The 13,137-nt window shown below is 25.1% G+C and overlaps 1 protein-coding gene across 3 annotated transcripts in view; it reads right to left on the bottom strand.

Moving 5' to 3' along the window:
- The window catches only part of LOC129611081 (protein dead ringer), a 114,163-nt gene that overhangs the window by 14,164 nt on the left and 86,862 nt on the right, over positions 1-13,137 (bottom strand). For all 3 annotated transcript variants that reach the window (XM_055524015.1, XM_055524013.1, XM_055524014.1), the window contains exon 7: positions 11,919-12,102. In XM_055524015.1, coding sequence (XP_055379990.1) covers positions 11,919-12,102 — 184 coding nt within the window. The remainder of the gene's footprint in view (positions 1-11,918; positions 12,103-13,137) is intronic.

The raw sequence follows: 13,137 nt of genomic DNA on the forward strand, positions 1-13,137 counted from the left end.
AGCTATTTTTTTAAAAGGATGCGAGGATGCTAAGTTTAAAAAGAACACAAAAAATTAAGAGTAAAAATATCAGCACGAATGATGCAAACAAAGTGATAATGATCTTATATTTTTAATTAATATTTATAATTTAGAGTAAATAAATTAATTAAACACTACAAGAGTAGAGTACACTAATAGAGGAAATCATTAATTAAACACTAATGAAAATATAAATTGAATATGTGTGTATGTACTTTAAACCTATTTTGAAATTCTAAATTTTGTTTTTAATTTAATAGAATATGTACCTAACGGTATCATTGAAAATAAATAGGTACTAAACATCTGAATATTATTTTATTTTTATTAAAATTCCATTGAAACTCCAAATATTGCCTATGTACGTATGTATGTATACATAATCGCTTATTTGTGTTTTTCAAAATTTTTAGTATTGTTATGCATATAAGTTGCAAGTTTTTTTTGTAAAATAAAATATCAAAATGGTAATAATTATAATGCGGTACGTGAAGGCACATAAACATCCGAAATAAAAAAAGTTATTGTATCCAAGAGAATCACAAGCAAGCATTTTTTATGTTGCTTTTTTTCAAAAAAAAAAAACAAAAATGAAAAATTTTTACCACAAAAATGGTTTTGTTTTTCTTTTACTTTTCTTTTTTATTTTCTATTATTTAATTTTTTTTATTTTTTCGAATTATGTGCTCGCAAACATGAATAAAATTTTAAAATAAGTAAAAAATGGGGAAAAAATAAGCGTTAAGAAAAAATCACATTAAATCTTAAAAAACAGAAAAATTAAATGTTGTTATTTTTTTTTTACATTTGTGACGCGTCTGACATTGCGTTTTAATAATTTTATGTTACATTTTTGCCTGATATCGTGGCGATCCAAATTGTACTTATTGTATGAATTCGTGTATGTATGTATGTATGTAAATATATATGTGCATGAAAAAAATGAATGGAATATACAAATTCATTTTATGTACTTTGTTGGCCCGGCCCCAATTTATTTACTTTATTAATTTTTCATTTTTGTTTTTCTTTATTTAAAAAAAAAAGTTTTATTTTTAATTTGCTTTTTTTTCTTTATTACTCTCCTTTCCGTTTTTAGTTGCTTTTCAATTTTATTTTTTTAATTATTTTTATTTTAAATATTTTTATTTCTTTTTAATATTATTTATTATGCATTACATATGCACACACCATACATTACATATGTATTATAAACATGTAGGCAACTCACTGTTTGCTTGAAAGACTATTTTTAGCACTTTTCCAAAAAATTTTTGAAAAGAGTACTTATAAGCTAATAACTATTTTATTAGTTTCACTCTCTCCGTCCGTCCATAGACATTTTTACAAAACTTCTACACCCTCGAAAATAGAAAACTGAAATTTTATATGTACATAGATCTTTACTAGAAACTTATTTCCGTAGAAGAAAACTTTTACCTATCTTCCTCCCTCTAGAAGTTATACCCCCCCAAAACCCTAAAAATGCCATTTTTTAACTATCTATTACAGTTAAACCATAAGCATTTTTCAAATTTTACAATAGCATGAAGACAGTCGTTTGTTTCTCCTATCGCGGCATACTGTAGTTAAACTTTAAAAAAACAAAATGACCGTTCAATTTTAGTGTTATTTAAAGTCCATTTTTGCCAAATTTTTGATGTCGTTTTTCTTCTAGACCACAGATTGTGGGAACGTAAAATTTTTGCAGCTTTTAGACACTAACAAACAGTTCATTTCGTTAGAAGAAAATTTGAGATTTTGGCACTTTATATTTAAGCAAGCTTTTTAAAAATTTCTATAAACCCAGAAGCTAATGGTAAATTCTATGACATTAAAAAATATAATTATTTCGAGCATTATGTTAACCTCTCTTTAAATTAATTTTTGCTGTATTTCAAAATAAATCGTTAATCCTAAATATATGCACATTTCCACAATTCCACAAATAGTTTCGTATATTAATAAAAATAATTTCACTTGTTGAAGGGAAAAGTGCTACAATACCTACCATTGGTTTGACCCAACCTTATTTTATATTACTATCGAAATACATATATTATTATTGGAAATAAAATTTTGTTAAAACAAAAAAAACCTTAAATATTTCAATGCTTGTACAGAGTGTATCGACAACGAACATTTTGATAAATATTAAGAAAAAAAGTAAAATTAACGGGAAAAGTTTATAAATTTCGTTAGAGATTTTCCTTTTGAAATAATTAAAAATATGAAATAAAAATTATACATTTTTTTTATTTAATACCAATTTGTTAACTGAGAACTAGATTCCTTTCAAACCTAATTGCAGTAATTTCCCCAATTTTTAGAACAAATTAAGTATTTATCGATTTTTATCGATAATTAAGTATTTATTTTTTAAACGCAGTGCAAGAAAACGGCAAATATTCAAAAATGAAATTTTTGTCCTGCTTTTAATTTTAAATTTACTTTACCAAATAGTTATTACGTGGCAGAAAAGAGTAGTGACCGATCCAAAATATTAACATCTCCGTATTATTAAACAATATAAAACCACCTTCAAAGATTTTATTCATTAAATTTAAATATTTCAATTTTCCGAAAAAAATTATACAGTTTAGTCATCATTCCATTCAAAATTACAATACAATGCATAATTAATGTTCGAGTTATAAGAGATAAATATGCTGAACTGCAAAAGTCAATTTTTGGTTTGGATGCATTTCAGAAGTAACACCAAATAATTACTTTATAGTAAATCAAAGTAAAATTTTAAAAACAATCGTTATAACAAAATATTATTTCGTATCGTAAACGTAATAGAATACGTGGCAAAGAGCAGTAAAGAAAGAAAACGCCTCATCCCTAACCGTATACGTTGAAGATGAAAATATGAAGGGATAGCTCCCCTACTACTGAGATGCTTCGGGGGGGATGCTGACTATAATACTGCAATTTGTTTAGAGTATAGAGCTAATATAGGTGGGGATGGAATTCACAAAAGATCTTATGGGTCGACGTGAGAAGGTCTTAAGAGCCTCGGAAAAAATTGTTACTTTCAATAAGAGCACAGTGTTTTTAGTAAGTAGTTCTACATTTGTTTCAACAGAAAATCAAAACCATGAGTTACTAATTTCATTACCATCAAATACTAATAAAACGTGGTTAAATTTTATTGTAATGATAAATAATGCCGTTCATATAGTTTTAAACCTAAATATCCCATAATACTTCATTTTTTACGTTTATCATTGTAATGTGAAAACTCTGTATTAAAGAACGCCGATATTCATAAATACAGATATAAATAAAATGTTGTATTACTTATAGCTGATGTACAAGTAGATTTAAAGGTATGTAAATAATTCTTTTTTTTTTTTGTTAAATTACAAATTTAATATACAGTATTATAAATAAAATAGTAAAATAATAATGAAAAATAAAATAAAAATTTTTAATATTATTCAACGAACCAATGAAAAGAGAGCGGAAAAATATTAATTTTGTATTTTATAGACGTCGCCGCAACTTGTACATATAATATTTGTACATTAGATGATTGTACATACTTGTATATTTTAACCGTGTATATAAATATATACTATGTATATGTAGGTAAAAGGAAAAGGTGGGTTTCTTTTTTAATTTAACACGATCCATTTTATAATTTTGATTTTGCTTTTCCTTTTCCTTTTTGTTTCTTTTATTGTCGTTTTTTATATTTCACCTTGCTATTTGAAATTCTGAAGATGTTTCATACTTTGGGTGGATTTTTCTTCCATGTTAATTTTAACATTTTAATTGTTCCCATATGAGTTTTAATATTTCAATAACTTTTATTTCTAATTTATTCCACTCCAATACTGCATAGGCCATTATAATAATATTTCATGAATTTACTTTTTTAAATTTAATTAATTTAATAAATTTTACTTCTTAAATTTATATGAAGTTTTTAAAAGTATAACTTAATTTTAAGTTGTTTAAATATGGAGAAAGTAATTTAAAGCCCAATTGCATTTGGAATTTTGAAAATAAAATGGCCAAACTTCACATATAGTTTAAATATTTTTAATAATTTCATTTTCATTAATCTCTCTAGTTAAATAAGCAAATAACAAATAAAATTGTTAATATCATTTCTGTACTGAAAGGCACACGGCGTTATACAAATATATCAAAATAAATTTCCACTGCACTATAATTCAAGTCAAAGACTCATTTGCAAGCATAATCCCAGTTGTCGTTTAAAAATTTGTTTAAAAATCGAAAGAATCAATTCAACATTGACATCGCTTTTTTTCGAGTTAGATGGAAAAAATTTTTATCAAACCAAGGTGTAAGGTTTGGCATGATTCTTTTATCAATTTCTAACGAAGAATTCTATATATGTGCGGTGAAAGGGAGGAGGGATCTAGATCAATCTAAACTAATTAGGAAATTGATCAAAGAATGATCCCTCAAATCATTTGACACCTTGTACGAAAAACTCTGAATGTGAGTAAGCTATTCATACTTAGATAGCTTGTATTCCATTTATGTCTTCTTTTATAAATTTAAAAAATAGTATTAGCTCAATACCTTGCACATTCTTTTAAGTTGTTTCAACTACTTTAAGTATTAAATTTTTCACACTCCATTGCCTTCTATTTATTTATTTCATATTGATTCCAAAAGCTATTTTAGCTATAGATATTTGGCTACATTAACTAATTTTCAATAAAACTCCTAATATGTAAAAAGTTACGTTTAGTGAAACACAAAAGTAAACCGTAAAGAGAATTTTTTTTCTTCAGAATACACAATCAACATAATGCACACTTTAGAAAAAGAAAGAAAAGAAAAAAATAATTTCTGCATGGTCAATGAAGATAAAAAATTTTTTTTATCAAAAATAACAAAAAAGAAAATGGTGGAAACTACATTTTTTTTGCATTCTATTTGAAAGAACAATTTCGTAATAGGGAAAAATATGTCTTAATTTAAAAATTAATTGCCTGGAAATTAAAGGAACATATACAGTAAACTTTTAGTAGTTGTAAAAATAAATATGTGATATACGTGCATGTACATATGTATGTACATGCAAAATATTTTTGATGTATAGGTGATTGTGCACAATAAAAGGAATATATGGGTTTATATCAATTTTTTTAATAGGAACGACGTACGTGATATGGAACGACAAAATAATGCAAATTTGCTGCAAATGTCATAATTATTTATTCATAGGTTTTGCAATTTGCGTTCAAAAAATTCATGTTATTATTCAAAATATGCCCTTGTGTTAAATTTAGCCGTTAAATTATCTTTAATAAAAATGGAAGAGATTAAAAAATAAATGTATGAAAATGGAAAGTTTTAAAAATATTCTATGAAAATTTAAAATAAATTGAGTTGAAATCTAATATAAAATTAAGAATAAAGGCCGAAACAAACGCTGAAACTTTTCTTACAATCAGAAACTAGAATAAGCGATCAAGTAATCAAGACTTTTAAGTATAAATAATTTGGATTTAATAATTACTACTTCCATTTTGTATTTATTTGTAAGTAGATATTACGAGTATTCCTTTATTTATACAAAATATTTTAGACAAAACTCTGTACACAACGCTTTTGAATATGTTCATTGAGAAGCAAAAGGAAACCTAGCCCATAAATTAAAATATTAATAAATCGTAAGAATATTAAAGCTTATTAAGAAGAATTTGTTGCAACATAATGAAAAAGAAAGTATTTTAAAGTAATCAAAGTAGTTTCATAAAATATTTTTTAATTAAGAACTTGATATTTTTATAAAATTTCGTTGTAAATAAAAAAAATTATTTTAATTATTTTTCATAATTTAATATCTAAAAACAAAAATGAAGCTCTCAACGTTATAATATGCATATGCATGTACATATGTAATTTTGGACCATATATATATGTATATAAAGTAATGGTACCATCAAGTATATACTTAGGTAATATGTGCATACATACCTTTAACATTATTAAAATATACGCCATAATTAAAATAGTAAAACAAAAAAATATAAAACAGAGAAATGGAAAATAAGAATTGGGGGGACGAAGAAAGTTCGAAAATAATTGCATGTTGCGTTTAAAATTTTTATTAACTCCATGAATGCACAATTAATTTTTCGCATTAATTTAAATGAGAAATATAAATTCCTGCAAATAAATGTAAATATATATACATAAGTACGTATGTATGAACATTACCTCTAATGCACATTTACGTAGTGCTTCTATCAAACATACATATATATGCACATATATGAACCAAAGAGTTTTTGCAATTTTTTTTTCATTTTTGTTTTATTAAGAAATGGGTAATAAAAAATTGTAATTACACACAGGAGCTCGGAAACACGCACACACACACATATTTAAGTTCAATACAACCATCAAAATGTTATTAGCAAAATATAAATATGCTGTAATTATTATTTTAAATTAAAAAAAAAATAAGAAGAAAAAAGTCCGTTTCGAAATTAAAATGTCAGACATTTTTCTTTTGATTGATTTATAAAATAAAAATTGCAGTAAAAACAAATCAAAAAAAATATAAAAAAGGCGGGAAAAGCAGAACGTTTCTAACAACAAAATTTATTGTTAAAAATTTGTGTTTTTTTTTTGTTTTTCTTCTAATTTTATCATTATTTTTAATTTTTTAAATAATAATTGGGAAACATTTGTTTTAATTTAGATTTGAGTGAATGCACCTACATATAATAATTTTGTTTATTATTTAAAATTTTATATGTACGTGCACATACACGTGCCCATATGTATACCTACACATTTATTACGTAAAATTATAATTATGGTAATAATATGTATGTACTTATACATAAATTATCTAAATATGGCGGCTTCCTAATTAAAATTGATTAAATTAATCAACTGGATCAAAATTATTAAGGTTCTATTATTTTCAATTATTTCCACTTCTCTTAAAATATTAAAGTATGGAGGGCTCAGCAGAAATCAATCAATATAAGTTAACAAATGTTAGTCTTGAAATAAATTAATGAGATTGAAAAATTGTTAACATAGAAAACAAATAGCAAGCAGTTATTTTTGCAGAATCACAACAAAAATCTTAAAATTACGAATTTGCCATTTTTACGGTAATCAAATTTTTATATAAAAATAAAACAACAAATTTGATTAACATGTTATAGACCCTCTCTATGCTTTTCCAGAAAGTTTATGCATTTATCTAGAACGTTTATACTTTTTCCAAATATTATGAACGAATATCAAGTGTCTTTGTACTTGTCTAAAATTAAGATATTTGAAATTTTCTTCGTCCATTTGATTGAATTCTGCAACCCCTAACCATATATTTTTGGAATTAAATTGAATGAAATTAAGAAGGAGTACTTCTTTGTATATTTCTACCTCTCTTCAATTTAAGTTTTTTTAATAGTTTTAATCGTTTCATTTAGATTTTTTATGAGTAAATTTTATTGTTAACATTTAATTTTTATTCATTTCCTCTTTTACCCATACCCATTCAGTTTCTTTTTTTTGTGCAATTTCCTTTTTTTTTTTGCTGAATTGAAAATGAATTCTTAAATGGTCAATGGTATCGAAATTTAATTTGTTTCTTGGTTTTTTATTCGGAATTGCTGGACTATAAAAATATTAATGCGGGTAATGCTTTTTTTTTTCCAACTTGGTTTACAGTTTACGTTCTTTTTTAATTGTTTATCACTATTTTTAGCACTTTCCCAAAAAAATTAAAAAAAAAATGTTTATCAGTTTCACTCTGTCCGTCTGTTCGTCCGTACGTGGACATTTTTACAAAACTTCTACATGCTTGAAGACAGAAAACTGAAATTTCATATGTACGTAAATCTTTACTAGAAACTTATTTCTATAGAAGACAATTTTTACTTATCTCCTTCCCTCTAAAAGTATTTCAAAATTCTAGAAAACTCAAAATTCTAAAAATACCGTTTTCCAACAGTTTATTGCAGATTTTTGAAATTTTGTAAACACAGAAAAATAGTTAACTGATTTCTTCTATCACGGCATATCCTTTTTGATTTTTAAAAAGCAAAATATTCGTTAAAATTGACCGTTATCGAAAATCCGATTTTTTTTTCAAATATTTGAAATCGTTTTTCTAGACCTCAAGTCGTAGGAGTTTGAAAATTTTAGCAACTTTTAAACACTAATAAATAGTTCATTTCGTTAGAAAAAAAATTTTTATCACCTTCACGCCCTCTCAAGTTATCAACTCCCGCAATTTCTAAAACTGCCAACTTTTCCAAATTTCTATGAATGCAGAAAGCTAACGGTAAATGCCATGCTCTTAAGAAATACAATTATTTTTCTTATCTTATGAAATTAATGCTTAAATTCGAGCATTATGTTGACGTATGTTTAAAAGTTTTGTTTCAAAGATTTCATACATCGCTTATCCTAAATGTATGTGATGTTTGAAATATTTCGGTATACCTATGAATGAAATCAATTTTGTGCTACTTTACAAACCATTGGTTTGACCAAGCTTAATTTTTTATTTCTTATATGTTTTTCGGGTGGTTTTCATGTTCACCTTCGCAATAAATTAAAAAAAGAAAAAAAAAAGCAAGACAAAATTTATTTTAAATGATTTGATCTGATCCTTGCCATCGTTATCATTTCAAAAATCATCACTATTGATGGCTATCCGTTTTTCATCAAAATAAAAAATGAAAAAGCACATTCATCAAAATATTAATTTTTCTTTTCTTTTATTTGTTGTATTTTATTTTAATAACTTGCAAAATGCTAGAGTACTATGTGTACCCCTTTAATATCATTATTTGAATAATGAATCTAAATAATCAAATTAGAAGCAGCTCATTCAATCAGATTTTTAGCATTCAATTTAATTCAAACGAAAGTAGTAGTTGATCATGTTAACTCTGATATACCCGTACGCATGAATAATTTTGAAAATAGTATGATACGTTAATTGCCACACTCTTTTATGCAACCTCTTGTTTTTTTTATATAGTGCTTTTTCAAACATTCATACCAGCCAATACCGTGGCTTCATCAGTTTCTATGATAGAACGAAATAACTATTGAAGTTGTGCGGTAGTTACCTAAACCACAAACTCGAAATCCAAATCAAATAGAGTTTTTCATTTCATTACAAATGGAAGTGCAAATGGAAACCATGCGAAATGGTGAAAACGCAGAACTAATTTGTTTCCATTACATTCGATATGCAAAACCTTCTCTCAATCAGTGCTTTATATACTTTCTCAAAACTTTCTCAAACTTTCTTGTTAGAAACACATTTATTTTGAATGAAAGAAGTTCATCCATATTTTATTTACCTATAAAACATTTTCATTCGTAATGTTATTTATGATTGATAACTGGACGCCGTCTGCCTTGTTTGTTATGGAAGTAACATTATAAAATTCGGAAAATTTGGTTAGATAATTTATGTTCAGATTCTCGCCCTCCTTTAGAATTGTTTAAAGCCCAATTGAACCGGAACACTTTGTTAACATGTAAAATTATTTAAGACGCAATGTTCAAGAAGGGTACCACATAATAAATAATATTAATGAAAAATAATAATAATTTATTAAAATATTTTAATACGAGTATTCTTGCGAATATGAATAATAAAATGAAAAAAACCAATTAATTTATTTTTTTTAAGATTATATACCCAAGAAGAATAAAAATAATAAAAAAAGAACAATAAAAAGTATATTAACTTTAAAACTTTGATGGAACATTAAAAAAAACCCCAACACAACTGGTATAAATTTAATCCCAGCTATAGACTGACCTGAAATTAAAATGCATGTGTGCATACATACAATATGTGTATAAGCTTTATACTTTGTTTCATCTTATACTAAACCGTAAAAATAATCGTTTTTAATGATGGTGTAGGACGATATAAGAAATTCATCATTCATAAGTCAATTTCATCATATTGTTCGCACATATCTACAAATTTACATATCAAGTGGGAATGGATAGGACTAAATAATGTCAAAACTTTGGGTTTATAAAAATTATGCAAAAAGAAATTCTGCTTATAAAACACAATTTGAATTCGTTTGTCCACAGCGAATATCTTTGTAATTTGTAACAAACACGGAACAAAGCTTTACTGAAAAAAGTTGCCGTATATTCCTTGGAAAACTGTAATATAATTTATTGGAAAAGTGTAAGTCTAACTAATATACGAAAAAGGGTTGCAGAAATATCTAAGATTTTAAAATTTCGTAAACTCAAGAGCTCAACATTTTTTTATGTTAAAAATTTTTGATTCCATTTCGAACAGAAATGTATAGTTTTCCAAGATTTATTGTAAATTGTCATAATAAAGTGTAATTCCAAATAATTTTCTTTTTAATTAAACCTACATTCATAATCATTACAGAATCATTACACAAAATTTTATACAAACAGAACGAAAACAACACTATTTTACGATTACAATTTAAGTTTGGTTTCTTGTGACTGAGTTAATCCCTTCTAAAAGTGAATTGTTACGTAACTTGTTTATACGATGGTCCGAAACTTATTGCATGACATTTCGAGAATTTACAAAGAAAACAAATGTGAGGAAGCTATATGCAAAATAATTGATATTGAAAATATTAATTTTCTTCGAAACTATAAAAGGATCGAGTAAACTTATAATTTACATTGTAAACTAATAAAAAGTCGAAAACATTCTATAAAATTATTTTGAAAAACCTTAACATTTGCACAAATTTTGTAACACTTTTTTTTAATAAAAATATCTTGCGATTACAAAAATGTTGTTGACAGGAAATGTTATTTTTCTTTTCTTTTTTTTAGTTTTTAGAGCAGGAAATTGAAAAACATCAAATATTTAATATTTAATTTATTTAGTCCATACAATATTCTATACGTACTCTTTTTTCCAATTGCAATCAAAGTATGAAATCATTTTGCGTGCATCATAACTGACTATTAATTATTCTGAGAAAAAATCTTTGATTTTAATGGAAACACGTATTGCATTTATTCAATACCAGTGTATAAAAATTTTATTTTGAAGATTTTTCATTTAAAATTTGAGCTAGTACAATATGAGAATTATTGAAAATATTAATTTTTAAGATAAAACAGAAATTTTGAATATATTTTTGAAAAAGTACAAACTCCTAATCTCCTATTAAATTTATTCGGGAATTACTTTTAGACCATTAAAATTATAATTGAATTTAAACTGGAAGCATCGCTTAAATTTATAAAAGAATTTTTTGTATAGTTTAAAATATTGAATTTATGAAATTTGTTATGTAAATTAAATGAGTGTGCAGTCTTATAGGAACAAAAGTAGGGTCGAAAAACACAAAATATATCTACTCTGTTTTAAATTATCTTATTAAGATTGTACTGAGATTTTGAATAAATTAACATTTTTAACAAATTATAAAAATTTTATAAAACCAAAACAAATTTAAATTTTATTTTAATTAAAACGCAAAAAAGAATTTTTATAGCGGAATAATATCAAACTTTCAAAACTTTTAAACATTTTAAAATATTTTCAATTAACTCCACCTATATAATTATTAAGCCACACCCTATTTATTCAATGTAATATAAAAATAATCTTAATATTTTATAGTTGTTGGAATTGTAAATTTTTTGATAAAATAGTTGAAATTTTTATGTAAAATTTTTTTTTATAAATTAAATTTTAGATTTTTGAGATATTTTTTAAGTGGGATTGGGCAAATAAAGAAATCATGCAAAATTAGAATATAGTAGTTGTAGTTTTAGCACAATTTATTGGCACTCAAAGGTAGCAAAATTAAGTAACTTCTGCAATTCATTTGAAATATTAACTTTAAAAAAGTTTTTAGTTATAAAAGTCTGTATGTAAATATACTTACTGTGTTCTTAAAGTAAATGCTGCGCTTGTTATACTAGATGGTAAATGTAAGCCTTTAATTATTTCTTGCCACAATTTTTTATTTATCACATCAACTAAACCACCTCGTGCTATTACTAAATTGTATAATTCATATAAATCTAAAACAGATTTAGCCATAATTGGAAGACGATTTATAGGTGTTCCTAAAAATAAAAATAAAATTACATTAAATTTATAATTGATATTTAAACAAATTAAATGCTACATGAATAAAATATTGTATTTTTGGGCAATTTACATATATGTATGTGAATTTAGAACATCTATGGGTAGATTAAGAATACTTTATTTCCCATTTTGTTTATGTTCATTTTCGGAGGTTCACGCGTAACAGTAACACTTGTAAAAATCAAACGAATGTTGTTTTCTACTTCCTAATAAAAATATCAGCAATGAGGTCCGAACAAGCGTTTCCTAATTAAATATTTAACATTGTGAACAAACAATTTTACGGTTCCTTTAATTCAGAGGTAAAAATTTGATGGCTGAGATCATGCGAACTGACACCTTTAAATTATTTCTTTAAAAGTATGCCCGTAAATCTCTTGCTTATGTCGCCCATCTAATATCATTCGATTTTCATAACAATTTCGAAAATAATTTTGAACTTTTAATTTCGATTATATTCTGTGCCGAAATGTGAGTAAGAGTGGCTCAAAAAACGTAGCCGTGGCCAATACTTGCATGAGATTGTATTTAAAAGTAAATGACAACAATTAATTTTTTGATTCAAATAATTAAAAACATCAAAAATCATTCATTAATTGTCATAAAGTTTAATTTTAATAGTTTAAAATCAAGAACACATGAAAATAGTTGAATGTTTAACACTCAGACTTAATTTTTAGAAATCCAAAGCAAAAATCCAGAATTTTTCAACACGTTGTAATGACTGTGCACTACAAAAAATTATTATATAATAATTCCGTTTTAAAAAATACTAAAGAAACCTTTAGTGTCTAATATTTATAGGTTGCAATGGCGTATTAAACGTTTAAGAACTCAGCGTTATATAGTAAACTAAAAATACAAGACTATATCTTGAGGCTCCAATTATTTAAATTTGCATGGTGCTTAAATTTAAATAACTTGATGTAGGGCATATTCCTTCCCGTTTTGCTTAATTGATATGTTTTTGCTGAGAAATTTCCTTAGAAACGAAAAATCTTGATTTCTGC

Source organism: Condylostylus longicornis, unplaced genomic scaffold (genome assembly GCF_029603195.1).
Source record: "Condylostylus longicornis isolate FDR11 unplaced genomic scaffold, ASM2960319v2 ptg000048l, whole genome shotgun sequence".
NCBI classification, from domain to species: domain Eukaryota; kingdom Metazoa; phylum Arthropoda; class Insecta; order Diptera; family Dolichopodidae; genus Condylostylus; species Condylostylus longicornis.